Source organism: Cryptomeria japonica, chromosome 9 (assembly GCF_030272615.1).
Source record: "Cryptomeria japonica chromosome 9, Sugi_1.0, whole genome shotgun sequence".
In the NCBI taxonomy this organism is placed as follows: domain Eukaryota; kingdom Viridiplantae; phylum Streptophyta; class Pinopsida; order Cupressales; family Cupressaceae; genus Cryptomeria; species Cryptomeria japonica.
The window spans coordinates 288,455,917-288,471,567 of record NC_081413.1 but is presented as its reverse complement, the minus strand read 5'-3'; the positions used below and the strand labels follow the sequence as shown (position 1 = coordinate 288,471,567).

Genomic DNA, 15,651 nt, shown 5'->3' with positions numbered 1-15,651 from the left:
ACTAAACAAAAATAAAATATGAGTCCAATAAGTTCAAACGAGGAAGGGTACTACACGACCACACCAAGAAACATTGAGATCAATGGTCAAGGCTCTACAAGCTTTGAAATGTGTTCCAATAGATCACCAAAATAGTTCTCCAACAACTGGTAACAAATGAACAACCGATAACAAGAAACTGTCATGGAAATCGGTGGCAATAACTTGCCATAAAGTGATCCAGATGAGATGCGGTTTGAAAGCAAGAAAGATGATCAAGTCTTCAAGTATAATCCAACTCCACAAGATTCGGTGAGCCAAAACCCAGACACACAGAAAAACTGAAATTGCAAATAAAATAGAAAGGAAAATGTTTTTGGTTGATGCAAGATTGTTGTGAACCAGTGATGCTCCTGCATCAAGAAGGTGGACCCCATTAATGTGATGGGGCCGAATATTGGGGATGAAGTGGACAAGGAGAGTTAAGAGACGAATTGGTTAGCATTGTGGAGGAAAAAGAAAGGGGGAGGAAAGGGACCAACAAGAAGAAAGGGGCGAGGAAAGAGGAGCTGCCAAATGGCTAAAGATGTGCAACAAACCTTGCAAGCAGATGAGAAAGCTGAGATGTGCAACTAATTGGTGGATGGTGAGTTGTAGGCCTTGAAATGGGGAAGTTTGTGAGTTGAGAAAAAAACTAGAAAGCCAAAGGGTGAATGCAAAATTGCAAGCCCTAAAATAGAACTTAAGGAAATGAAGAACATATGGGATGCTTAGGACAAGCAAATGGCAAGCATAAACAAGTTCTGCATAAGAGTGATGCATAGCTCGACAACAACCCTATTTTTGTTGCAAGACAAGGCCTTGAGAGGATGAAGACAAGGAATTGTCCAGGGAGCTCTTCAAGTTTCTCACAGACAATGTCCTTGTGCAGACAGGTTTATGGAAGTCTAGTCCCTAGGTCTAGGTTTTTTCATGATTTTTGGACTAACAGGGTTTATCCCCTATTGATACTTTATTGTTGTTTCTCTGTTTAGATTTTTTGGTTTTGTTTTGATTAATTTTTTGTTGTGAATATGTTGTTTTAGTTGAACACCTTTGGGTTTTGTTAAGGGACAACACCCTTGTTTTCACCGCTACTAATATCAAAAACATTATATATATATATATATATATATATATAGAGAGAGAGAGAGAGAGAGAGAGAGAGAGAGAGAGAGAGAGCATTTAAATACTCAAATACTCAAAATTTAAATTGTCAATAAATAATATTCAATTAATTGTTCAATTAAAATTCTTTATGAAATAGTAATAATAAATAATAATTTAAATTAAAAACATATAAAAAATCACAAAAAATACTTAAATAATATCTAATACCAAATTATTTTTAAAATATTTTTATTAATTTTAAAAGTAAATAAATGATTATTTTTTATTGAAAGGTAAATAGATTTTACTGAGCTCTTCAACAAAACATCAACTCACAGATCAATGTTAGCACAAAGACAATTGACAATTGATTAATAACAAATGAACTACCAAGGCAAGAATCATAAACATAGACAATGCAATGACTACCAAAAGCCTTTTTACAACTCAACTACAAACTGATTGTCGTTGAAAAATAATTAACCCAACTTACACTAAAACTAACCCTTCCTTCCAATATAGAAATGAGATTCCACTATTATTTTTAATAATGATAAAAGCAAACAAATGAATGTTGAATCCAAATCAAATTGGACAATTAAAATTACATTCAAATGTTTATAGGAACACATAGCCCATCATAACTAAGTTGGATGTCGAGCCCCTCTTGTTCCTTCAACTTTGCCAAGTCCTCATTGACTCGATCATGATCCATCAAATGCATCATTCCTTTTCACACCACCAAAAACAAGGGGGTGAAGTTTTTAGTAAGAAAAACATAAAGATCTGATAAACTTTTGATTAAAAATATTGAATAATATGAAATTTGCTTCTTATTGACAAATCTGATGCTAATAGTAAGTACATTAACACAATGTACCCTCCTGATCCACATACAAATAATAGGATCAATGTGAAACACGACATAGTCATTGTATCATAGTAGGGAAGAGGATTAAGTAGTTGAACATCTTAATTTCCCACTTCTCAAAATATTACGTGAAAATTTCAAATCACTTATTTTTTTATTGCAGCTTACTTGGAAAATCCCTTATTTATAACTAGAGTTTCTGGACACATCATTAAATATGATGCCACAATATTGTGCTTTTTGTTTAAGTGTCTAAAAAGACTCCTTCAAAAATGTTAAGACCATAATTGTACACTAACTCATGTTTTATTGGTGATATCACGTGGTTTAATACTTTTTAGATCTAAATAATACATTTCATTCAATTATGAATACTCATGATTAACACTAATAACTCCAATATCACAACTATTATTGAACATTAGATCAACAAATGCTATAACAATTATAAAAAAATGATTCCCTAAGATGTATAAAAGTGAGAACCTCATTAAAATATCGTATCTATACTTTTTCAAAAAAGAACCCAATCGTTTGATAAGAGGCTTAAGATCAGATATGATGGACTGGTGTTCTATTCAAAGAGGCTTAAGATCAGATATGGTGGACTGGTGTTCTATGGAATAGAAATTAGATTCTGAACCAAAACCACACTTATGACAGAACCGTGGAGTTCATTGCCCAGAATATCAGACATCACATGTTTTAGAGGAATGAAATCTGAACTAAAAAGAGATTATTCTATAAACGAGTTATGATCGATATGAATCTTGCACGAGCGAAATTAAAACATTACCAGTAAAAAGAGTCCGTTCAGGACAAATTTTGCGGACTTCTTGTAGAGCCTGCAAAGAAACAAATCATGGCAACATGAACAAAAGCTGGCGTGAATATCTAAATTATCGAACTATCAAATTTAGTTTTGAGGAATATATCTATAGACAGGAATAATGATAGCTAACCCTAGGCAGGCCAAAATGTGTTGTGCTGGAGCGATCAGGCCTCAACGCATCCTGAGATTCAAAATTTCAATATTAGGATCGGTCACAGTAAATTTCAATTTCGATTCTGCAGAGTACCATATGCTTCAACGAGAAAGAAAGAAGTTGTATGCATATACTATTAAACATAAAAAGTAGTTCACCAGGATTAGAAGTTCACAATCTTTGAGTAAACCATATGTCTCCTCAGGAATGTCGCTTACATCACTGCCAAAGAAACATAATTTACAAAAATCATATATGACAAATTACTATCAGAGAGAAAGAACAGGTGGATGACTTGTTATTTTATTTAAACATATAAGTAGACCCTGAAAAAATAAAATTACCTTATGTAACAGACATTACCAATGCGAAATCCAAGGGAGCGATAACCCCGTCCATGCCAAACAGGCAAAGGAGTAACCTGGAGTAAGTGAAGAATACATATTATGTACTTGATATGGACCCTAACGCTACTTTACTCTTACATTCCTTGGCATTGTTGAATATTATTGGTCTGCCAAAACTATAACATTAGAAACTTCTCTAGCAATAATCATTTATGTTAATATTTAAACAATCAATAATACGTGGATATGACTTTTAAGGAATATCATGGTGTACTAGCAGCTCATTTATAAATATGATTTGCTCACTATATGTACAGCCAATGTCTGTAGATGGTGACAATGCTAGAAAAACAAAACTTCGGTAATGAGTTCCAGTAGAAAACTACCTGCAACTAGAAGTTGTGTAGGAACCCTGCTAGTTCTAACTCTCCTGTAATACTATTGCTGTTGTATTTTTGGATTTTCAAGGTTTTTGAACAATTTTAAAGCATAAAATAACACGTGTCAGGCTAGAATTGCACATAAAACCAAATAGAAATAAAATTGAGAGCAACTGTAACTATATTATGAATTAGATACCCGCTACAATAAATCCTACTGCTAATTGCATACCCGTGGGTCCTTAACTTATTTTAAATGAAGAAATGTAATGTCCCCGTCAAATTAAAACTATTTGGTATTATTTATAAATTAAGTAAACTTTCCTTATAATAAGAGTTATTTGATTTTCTCAATAAAGATTAAAGTTAAATAATAGTTGCCTAAATACTTTGTTTAAACTATTATTTAATTATCCACTCTATGGGAGTTGGTATGTCTACGAGATATCAACATTTGTTAAAACATTTCCTTTCGCCAGCCAGTACTGGCCTATTGGAATCAAAATGACGAGCCAAGCATATTATAACTACGTGAGTGTTGGTGGGAAATTGTAGAGGCGTGAATATCTTACGCTGGACAAAGGAAAGATTAATCACAGCGTGGTGAAGGTAGTGACAGGCTGAAACTGCACGTAGACTACTTGCAAACTTCCGCATATCACGAACAGAGCAGTAACGTGACCGTGTTTGTGTTGTTATTCATTGCAGAAACCCGATATCGGGTATACTCTTTGCTACGAAACAGGGCATCCGTGTATTGCAGTGGAACTGTGTAGGTAAACCCGATGATATGAATTCGAATGCAGAATAGTGTATCACAAAGGGAATGTGGGGAAAATAAAACCGACGGTGTGTGTTCCACCACAGCAAACGTTGAACTTCCAATGACCACAGCGGAAGTCAAAGACAAGGCGTCACTTCTCCCCTTGTGCTTAACTCTAAACCCGTGGACAGGACCCCTACGAAGGCATCAAACAGTAACACAGTATTTTGACAGCAGATGTCATATAGAAGGAATTGGGCATCCTGATGTACAGCAGAATGCATAGTTCCAGATCCAGTATAATATAAGCATCGTGTATCCTGATCAATGCGGAGTTAATCAACAGCCAGGTGCATTGTAACGCCAATCTTATCTCTGTTGCTTGAAAGAATAAATTGATTTCTAGTAGTTCAATGATAATTTCTGAAAATAATGCAAATACCAGATAAGGGTTGCTATATAAATTGTTATTTCCTCCATTGGTTTTTACTGCACAAATCAACTTCTACTTAGTTCTGGTTATAAAACTGATTGCTCGCAAAATCCCAGTTAGGAATTTTACAGTGGTATCAAAGCTTTTGTGTCCTGTCAGCCTGTAGGGTATCAAGATTTCATGAAAATTTATTACACAGTTGATTATGCACCAAGGAAATTATAATTTCCGAAGTACTAGGGCCCGTCAAAACAGGTTTACAAACTCTGTTGTAGCACAAAATAGTTCATCAATTCCATTTGAAATTGAGGATAGCCACACAGAAACAGACGAGGAATTTATTTTTGAAACCAACATGGGAGACCCAGATAACAATAGGGATTTATTAGCTGCTTTGATCAAAAGTCAGCAAGATATGCAGGATAATGTTAATGGAATGACCAACTTGATGACCTAGTTTATGGCTAATAATATTAATCAGCATCAAAATAATGGAAGACAAAATAATCAGCATCAAAACAATGGGGGTAGAGATGAACAGTCAGTTAATAATTAGCCAACGAGATCAGGAACAGCTAGACCATTTATGCCCACATTTACTGCTAGAAACCAGCCACCAGAGAATGAACCAACAATAAGAGAAATATAGGCAGAAATACATCAGGATTGGTTAGACTCCGGTGAAGAATTCCGATCAACAATGACCTTTAGAGGATATTTAAATGTCAGAATGAAACATAGGCCACGAGGACAGCGAGGGAATAATAGTGAATTGCAAAGGAAAATTGGAAAAATGTCCATTCCTTATTTTGACGGAACAAGTAAAACAACTGCTCGGGCTTGGGTGCAAAAATTAGATACCTACTTCCAATTAAACCCTATGTTGGAAGAGGAGGCAATTAAATATGCTGCATTACACCTTGATGGTATAGCACATGAATGGTGGCATCATGGACAAATAACCTTAGGTCATAATTTGATAGGCACTTATGTTGAGTTCACTGAAAAACTTATTGATAGGTTTGATTCTAAGGATCCTGAATTACACCTTAAGAATCTAACTCAACTTAAGCAAACTGGAACCGTTGAATAGTATATTTCTGAATTTGAGAAATTGGCAGTCTTAGTCACTGAAATTTCTGAAAGGCACAAAATTGTGATATTTATAGATGGATTGTTTGACTCCCTCAAAGGGTGGGTTAAATCCTTAAACCCTCCTACTTTACAAACAGCTGTCAAAAGGGCCAGAGAATTGGAACCGTCTTCCAAAGGAAAAGTTTTTAACAAAGGACCACCTCCTAAACCGGAAAAAGACAAACAACCTTTCAACAGAGATGATTTCCCTAAAAACAGGTTAGATAAAGAAGAAAGAGAAGAGCTCAGAAGGAAAAAACTATGTTTCAGTTGTAGGGAAGCATGGCAGCCTGGACACAGATGTTTAGGGAAGGGGAAAATTCATTATATTGAGGTTATGTCTGACAGTGAGGATGAAGAGAATGTTGATCCTAACATAGAACGAATACCTCAGAATACTGAGTTGGAAACAGATACTAAACAGGGAGGAGTAATAGCATCCATGACAAGAACTCCACACTATAATATTTTCAGAGTTAGAGGAGTCTTGAATGGACAACGGGTAATTGTTATGCTTGATAGCGGTTCTACTCATAATTTTATAGATGCAACACTCGTAGAAAAACGTGGTTTGCAGACAGAAAAACATGAGGGATTTGATGTTAGAGTAGCAGGTGGAACTAATTTGTCTAGCACTCATAAAGTTCCTAAATTGAATATTACTCTTGCCAATTACACTGTTACTGACGATTTCTATGTGATTGATCTAGCTGACACTAATGTTATTCTGGGCATATAGTGGATGGAAACATTAGATGAATATACACAAAGCTTTAAAAAAATGGAATTCCCTTTTAAAATTGATGATAAAAAAGTAGTCCTTCGTGGTATGTCTAACAGTGGGCCCAGGATCATCAGTGCGAAACGAATGGAAGCCATTTTCAAACATGGAGATGTGGCATGGTCAGCACAATGTTTAATCTCCAACAAGGTATCAGGTTTTGAATCTAAATTCTATCAAGCTGATTTGTTAACAGTATTAGATTCACATCATTCGGTTTTTAATGATATTCCCCCAGGAGTTCCACCTGATAGAGGTTTCGAACATACTATTGAATTAGAAGAAGGTGCTAAACCAGTGATAACTACTCCTTATAGACATCCTAAAACATTCAGGGATGAAATAGAAAAAGCAATTAAGGAGTTATTGGATATGGGGCACATCAGACCTAGTTCTAGTCCTTTTGCATCTTCTGTAGTGTTGGTTAAAAAGAAGGATGGAACACTTCGAATGTGTATTGATTACAGAGCTCTTAACAAAAAAACTGTAATGTTCCCACTTGGGGATTGGATTATTTGGCGTTCAAGTCCTGCAAACAAACGTTAGTATACAAACAATATGAAAGATAATTAAACATATATATTTATTTGTGCAATTATACAAGAAAGAACGCTATACGTTATTCTACATATTTAACAAATAATGTTAACTGATTTATTGTATCTATAAAAAAGATACAATACTCAGTTGGACCTTACCTGGATTGACCCAACCCTCTATTGAGAAATATTTCTCAGTTAGGAGCAACCCAGGATGTCGTCCTCCTAAGGTCTCTATTTGGGATCTCTATTAATGAGTGAAATCATTAATGTTCTCAAAGCTTGGCAGAGATCCCACCCCTACTCAAACTTTTCTATCTCTAACATATGCATATGGTTAACCTCTACAATATAATATATATTGTCTCTAAGAGATTCCCTATGAATCTCTCTCTGGGTTCCTCTTGGAATCTTGGCATTCAATTATGCCCTCTGGTCTCTATGGCTCCTTTAAAAGGAGCAATCATCGTAGACATTATCAGGGACTTAAATATAATTATGCTCTGAAATGCCTCAATGATCCCTAGCTCTGTAAATTGCCTCTGAAGCAATCTCTATTTCCTCTGTTTTAATTCTGAGTGTATCTCTACAATCTTATGGTAATTGTTATTTAACATCACTAATATATCACTATTATATTATAATCGTGAGTGTATCTCTGTCTCTAGAAGTGTCATTACAATTCTGAGTGCATCTCTATTATGCTAATTCTGAATGTATCTCTGCAACATTGATTCTAAATGCATCTCTGATATATTAATTTAGAATGTATCTCTGTTATTTACCGGCTATTCTGCTTTAATTTATCTTGCGGTATGATTCGAATTCCACGACATTATTCATGAAGTATTTCTTACGGTTTAGGGCAAGCCACTTACCATTCACTTGTCGATGGTGTATCCTGGATATGCTGGGTATGCTCTACTCCTTCCACGGTTTTTGCTTCCAACGTGACTATCCCTGTTAGCACTATCCCCCCTTTTTCTTTATATCTCTCAATGTGAGGGAGAGGTCATACCTCTTCATCATGTATGCCCTTTGGCAAGGGACACACCCTTTCACCATTAACACCCTTTGAAAGTGTGCGACTCTTCATTATTTCTGCCCTTTGAAAGGGACACAACCTTTCAAAATCAGACCTGCACTTCTTATTTAAATCAGATCTGCACTTCTGATTTCCAAGTTATCCCCCTCCCAAATGAGGTTCTCTTCTCCCTTTTATATCTTATTGTTGAGGGAGTCACAACTTTTCCTTCCATGTCTTTTAACCATTCATTAACTTAATTAAATATTAATTAATTATATTCTTTATATTATAATTTAAATTTTTAAAATTTTATTTTTATTTTTATTATTTATTATTAAATTCTATTTCAAAGGGGGGACATTACAAAAACAATCAAAAACAGGTATCCGATTCCTCGAATTGATGAATTGTTAGATGAATTACATGGTGCCATTTATTTTTCTAAAATTGATTTGAGATCAGGGTATCATCAGATTAAGTTAAGAGAACAAGATATTCATAAAACTGCTTTCCGTTGTCATTATGGCCATTATGAATTCTTGGTTATGCTGTTTGGTCTAACAAATGCTCCGGCAACATTTCAATCCTGTATGAATCATATTTTTAACAAACAATTAAGGAAATTTTTGCTAGTATTCTTTGACGATATTTTGATTTATAGCAGAACATGGGATGAGCATTTGAAACATATTGACACAATTCTTGGAATTATGGAATCACAATCATTATATGCAAAGGCCTCTAAATGTGAATTTGGAATGACTGAAATTTTGTATTTAGGGCATATGATCAGTGCAACGGGGGTACAGGTCCATCAAGAGAAGATAAGAGCCATTTTGGAGTGGCCACCACCACGGAACCTTACAGAATTAAGGGGATTCTTTGATTTATGTAGTTATTACAAGCGGTTTGTCAAAGGTTTTTCACAGCTTGGGGCACCTTTAACAGATCTTACCAAAAAGGGGGCATTCAGATGGACTGAGGAAGCTCAACGGGTATTTGAGAAACTTAAAGAGGTGATGAGTTCTTGTCCGATACTTGCTCTTCCAGATTTTAATCAGCCTTTTGTATTGGAATGTGATGCTTCTGGTGATGGAATAGGGGCAGTTTTAATGCAAAACAAACATCCTATAGTTTATGAGAGCAGGAAACTTAATAAATTTGAGAAATTATATTCCATCTATGATAAAAAAATGTTGGCTATCATGCATGCTTTGACAAAATTTAGACAGTATTTGGTTGGTAGTAGATTTGTGGTGAAAACTGACCATAACAGTCTGATATATTTCTTGGGACAAAAAGATTTAAATGATAGGCAACAGAAGTGGATCAGTAAAATTCAAGCTTATGACTTTGAGATTGAATATGTAAAAGGTAAAAATAATGTTGTTCCTGATGCTTTATCTAGAAGGCCTGAAATCAATGCGTTATCTGTCGTAACAGCTGATTGGAAATCTTTATTGGTGGTCGAGTATTCAAAGGATTCTTTTGCATGTGATTTGCTAGAGGGTAATATACAGGATGATAAATATAAAATTGTTAATGATATTATTTATTACAAGGACAAAATTTATTTAACTCCAGGATCGAAGTTAAAAGAAAAAATTCTCTAATCTATGCATGATATTCCTCTAGCAGGACATCCTGGATACTTCAAAACGTATCGTCAGGTAAGAGAAAGGTTCACTTGGAAAGGCTTAAAAAACGATGTCCTACGCTATGTCAAGGAATGCACCACCTGCCAGCAAAATAAAGCAGAACAAACGTATCCGGCCGGTTTATTACAACCACTACCTATACTAGCTCAAAAATGGCAAAGTATATCCATGGATTTTATCATAGGTTTACCAAAATCCCAAGGTAAAGATTGTATATTTGTTGTGGTTGATCGATTAACTAAATTTGCACACTTCTTTCCTATCACTACAGAATTTACAGCAGTTCAGATTGCGGAGTTATTCTTCAGGGAGGTTTTCCGATTACATGGTTTATCAAGGACTATAATCAGTGATAGAGATAGCATATTTTTGAGCATATTTTGGGGGGAGCTTTTCAGATTGACAGGTACAGAGTTGAATAATAGCACCAGTTATCATCTGCAAACCAATGGGCAAACGGAAATAGTGAACAAGTGGATTGAAGGTTATCTTTGTAACTATGTAGCCAGTCATCAGAAGGCTTGGGTTCGTTGGTTATATTTGGGTGAATATTGTTATAATACTACCTTTCATATGTCAATTGGTATGTCTCCTTTCAAAGCATTATATGGCTATGATGTACTTTCCTTTCTTGACCTTGCTTTTGAACAAAGCAATGTACCTAGAACTCGTGATTGGCTTCAAGAAAGTCAAGACATTTTGTCAGCCCTTAAGGAGAATTTGCAATGTGCTCAGAATCAACAGAAAATCTATGCAGATAAAAAGTGAGTTGAACGCCATTTCGAAGTGGGAGATTTGGTATTTCTCAGGTTGCAACCTTATCGGCAATCTTCTCTCAAACATAGTGGATCTGAAAAATTAAAACCTCAGTTTTATGGTCCATATCAGGTAGTCCGGAAGGTTGGTGCAGTAGCCTATGAACTTGAATTACCAGTGGATAGTAAGATACACAATGTATTTCATGTATCTTGTCTCAAGAAAGCTTTGGGGCAGCAGGTGTCAGTTTCCGATGATTTACCTCCTCTGAATGATGAAGGGAAGCTTGAGATGATTCCAGAAGTAATTTTGGATACACGGGACAGGCAACTGCGAAACAGAACTATCAAGGAATACCTCATCAAATGGAAAAATCTGTCTCAGGATGATGCCACTTGGGAAAATGAACGAGTTTTGGAGTTGCTTGAGGGCAAGCAACACGTGGCAGGGGAGACTGTAATGTCCCCGTCAAATTAAAACTATTTGGTATTATTTATAAATTAAGTAAACTTTCCTTATAATAAGAGTTCTTTGATTTTCTCAATGAAGATTAAAGTTAAATAATAGTTGCCTAAATACTTTGTTTAAACTGTTATTTAATTATCCACTCTACGGGAGTTGGTTTCTACGGGAATTTTACCCGTCTCCATTCTTTAAAATGTGGACTGGCACATGAGGAAAGAGGGGAGATTTTTTTTCAGAGAAGATCTGGAAGTAAAGGTTGAATATCTACAAGATATCAACATTTGTTAGAACATTTCCTTTCGCCAGCCAGTATTGGCCTATTGGAATCAAAATGATGAGCCAAGCATATTATAACTGCGTGTTGGTGGGAAATTGTAGAGGCGTGAATATCTTACGCTGGACAAAGGAAAGATTAATCGCAGCGTGGTGAAGGTAGTGACAGGCTGAAACTGCACATAGACTACTTGCAAACTTCCGCATATCACGAACAGAGCAGTAACGTGACCGTGTTTGTGTCGTCATTCATTGCAGAAACCCGATATCGGGTATACTCTTTGCTACGAAACAGGGCGTCCGTGTATTGCAGTGGAATTGTGTAGGTAAACCCGATGATATGAATTCGAACGCAGAACAGTGTATCACAAAGGGAATGTGGGGAAAATAAAACCGACGGTGTGTGTTCCACCACAACAAACGTTGAACTTCCAGTGACCACAGCGGAAGTCAAAGACAAGGCGTCACTTCTCCCCTTGTGCTTAACTCTAAACCCGTGGACAGGACCCCTGCAAAGGCATCAAACAGTAACACAGTATTTTGACAATAGATGTCATATAGAAGGAATTGGGCATCGTGATGTACAGCAGAATGCAGAGTTCCAGATCCAGTATAATATAAGCATCGTGTATCCTGATCAATGCTAATCAACAGCCAGGTGCATTGTAACGCCAATCTTATCTCTGTTGCTTGAAAGAATAAATTGATTTCTAGTAGTTCAATGATAATTTTTGAAAATAATGCAAATACCAGATAAGGGTTGCTATATATAATATAAATTGTTATTTCCTCCATTGGTTTTTACTGCACAAATCAACTTCTACTTAGTTTTGGTTATAAAACTGATTGCTCGCAAAATCCCAGTTAGGAATTTTACAAGAAATTTGGTGTTTGCCAGCCAAAACTGGGAAACTGACCAAAATGGCCGTACAATTCCATAACGTGATTTCTCTAAGCCAAAAATGGATGGAATAGCTTGAAAGGACTAGGTGTTGGGAATTGCGCATTCAGAATGCACTTTGGGTAGGCGTTCTAGCCTCCCAGGCAAAACGCCCCTTCTTTGGAGCCCCACGTGCCAAGCTGATTGGTATGGCCAGCAAAGAATCTTGTACGACTAGTTATTGAACTGAAACAATGCTGCTAATGAGGCTTCTAACCTGTATTGCCTCCTTCCTTATACAAAATCTGCAAATAACTAACACAAATAACCTCTGATGAAGCACATGAAAACTACTGTGTGAAGCCCTCTCAGTTTGCAATAATTCAGTTGATCTTTCACAGCCTCTGAATCACAGATCCATGAAGAATGAACGTTCTTCAATAGCAAACCCTCTGAAACCCTTGTCTCAGACAATCCATAGAGAAAATATCAAGCAATGTCAAATAATCAATAATCTTCCATGAATTTGACTTTCTCTCACAAGCACAATTTCCAAGAAAGTACGCCCTATTGCAATTTTAAATACATTAAAATGTATTTAACTTACTTTTCCATAGTTAAAATTCATCTTAAGCGTACTTTATGATTTAAGTGATTTAAAATCACTTTATAACATTTAAGTGGCTTTAATATTTTATAAAGTCACTTTATGACTTTATAATATTCATATAAAGTTAATTAAATAACTTAACCACTAAAACATTAATATCTCCCTCAATATTCAGTCTATTGACGTGTCGTCTGAAGCTGGAGTCAACATTTAATAACCCCCATGTGTCTAGGTGCCCTGACTAAAAATAGCACTACTGCCAGATTGACTTACCATAAATAGTAAGTCCCTCAACTGAGTCCACATACTAATTGCAAAGGCCTTGGAACTGAACTCAAGACTAAACTGAAGAAGTGGAACTGCCATTGAGACTCTCTATCCAAACATGTTAGCCTACAAGAGTCAAAATAATAGACTAATCCCTCGAACTCTGATGCTCACAAAAATGGGGACATTACAAGTTGTAATACCGACATAGGAAAATAACTTAAATTACTGTAGAAGCTTTGGAAAGCCTTCCTATCACTAAGGTCATCTTCCACTAAAACATTGTCAACAACCACCATCCTTACTCTTGTGCATCAATAGTTGCTTTGAAATAACTGCACAAGAACCTCCAGAGAAGACAGGCTTCCTCTTCTACTCTACACATAAAACTAAACTATGTGGTAGGCTTCCTCTTCTACTCTACACATAAAACTAAACTATCTTAACCACATGCTATTACTACGAATGATGTAGAATAGGAACCAGAGAAGGCAGGCTTCCTCTTCTACTTTACACCTAAAACTTAACTATCTTAAACGCATTCTATTACTCTGAATGATGAAGAATAGGAACCAGGAAAGGCAGGCTTCCTCTTCTACTCTACACCCAAAACTAAACCATCTTAAACACATGCTATTACTACGAATGATGTAGAATAGGAAACTAACTTTAGTTACTAGCCTACTTTCTAAATGATTATAAAAGTAAAGGTATAGAAGCAGGATAGGAGTTAGAAAACAGATAGGACCAGAGAAATAAAATAAAGGGGCAGGAAAAGCACCACCAAAGAGGAACGAGGTGTAGAAGCAGGATATTGAGTTAGAAAACAGATAGGACCAGAGAAACAAAATAAAAGGGCAAGCAAAGAAGCACCAAAGAGGAACGATCAGTTATTATTTTTTGCAGTGTACAACCATCCTCTATGAACAAACATATGCTTGTGGCGGAGCTGCCTCAACTTACGTTACATGAACCTATTTGTATGCAGAATGAAATTAATTGACATCTATGGCCAGTGGGCCTTTAAATGCACACAATAATTCACTACAGTCAAGGGGGCATAAGCAAAGATGCACATATACATTCACAGTATCAAGCTAGGGGGAACTCACTGTGACCAGACACATAGAACATAGGGACTAAAATGCAATCATGTTCAGTACAAGCTAATACTAGATCGTTGATCAGTCAACTCTTTAGTACAGAAAGTCAAAGCTGATTCTATATTAGAAAGAATATACTTTTTTGTCTTTTATATTGAAGAAGGTATACAGATATAGCTCAGATCGAGCACTGAATCATAAAGTTCACATATGATCATAAAACAAACAGACTGAACTGGGACCAAACAAATAGGATAACTTGAACCCGCTTTTTAGCACCAAAAGATTCAGGCTAAACCAAAAGACTACATAGTTTAACAGTTTCAACCAAAAATCAGAAAACTTATCGAAGACAACCACCAACACTAGACATTTTTAACATCCTTAGAATCTTTCTTCTTGTCAATACTATTAAGTCCTTAACATTTATTTTTCTAGTATTTACTCTGAAGTCAACACACTCTTTAAGCCACTTCTTAGGGTGATAACGAATAGGAATAGCTGGATATGGACCAAAGGAATGATCATTGCTGCTATCAAAAGAAATATTTTTGCCAATACGATCAATGACAGGTACAAAAGCATCAATAGCTGCTGTAGACATGTAAAAATTGTCTTTTCCAACCGACCTAAATTTTTCCATTAATTAGATGAATCCATAATATTATCCTTTTTTCATTATATTAATATCCATTATTCTAATAGTATATCCATTTTTTCATTATCTCATTTAATCCATTAAATCAATATATATTCTAATTATATATCCATTTAATAACATATATTCCATTATTCCTTTAAATCCATTTTATTCTCAAACCCCTTTCAAATTCACTTCCTTTATTTATCATTCTTTGTATCCATCTATTACATCCACCTAACCAATATGGGATAAACATTTACATTTTCACAATTGATCTATTATCCTACATTTATCCTACAACATGGATTCACCCGAAGAATGCTTATAAAATAGAGCCCCTATCCCATTTTTGCTATCCACGACTTTGCATTCAAACTCTTGCATTTTTGATAGTTTGATCTTGCTTTCTTGCGTTTCTCATTTTCACGTTTCTTGCAATCATCGTGAATCTCCAATAAATCATAGCTTCTTGTGTGTGCTTCTGAGAGCCATATTATCTACATAAGATCTTGATTTAAGGAGTATAATGAAGTAGGTTGTGTGACATGCATGTGTGTTTCTAGTTTAGATTTTGATTTGCATGCGTGTTTTGGCAGGAACTTCATTG

At 35.5% G+C, this 15,651-nt stretch overlaps 1 protein-coding gene across 3 annotated transcripts in view; it reads right to left on the bottom strand.

Annotated features, from left to right (window-relative positions):
• Positions 1-1,499: 1,499 nt before the first annotated feature.
• LOC131042144 (putative hydrolase C777.06c) overlaps positions 1,500-15,651 on the bottom strand; it is a 232,371-nt gene continuing 218,219 nt past the window's right edge. For 2 of the 3 annotated variants that reach the window (XM_059211126.1, XM_057975468.2), the window contains 5 exons: positions 3,330-3,406; positions 3,144-3,207; positions 2,962-3,012; positions 2,796-2,844; positions 1,500-1,857 (listed from right to left, as the gene is read on the bottom strand). In XM_059211126.1, coding sequence (XP_059067109.1) covers positions 1,739-1,857; positions 2,796-2,844; positions 2,962-3,012; positions 3,144-3,207; positions 3,330-3,406 — 360 coding nt within the window. In that variant the 3' untranslated portion in view covers positions 1,500-1,738. The remainder of the gene's footprint in view (positions 1,858-2,795; positions 2,845-2,961; positions 3,013-3,143; positions 3,208-3,329; positions 3,407-15,651) is intronic. The other variant, XM_059211125.1, reaches the window with a different exon arrangement.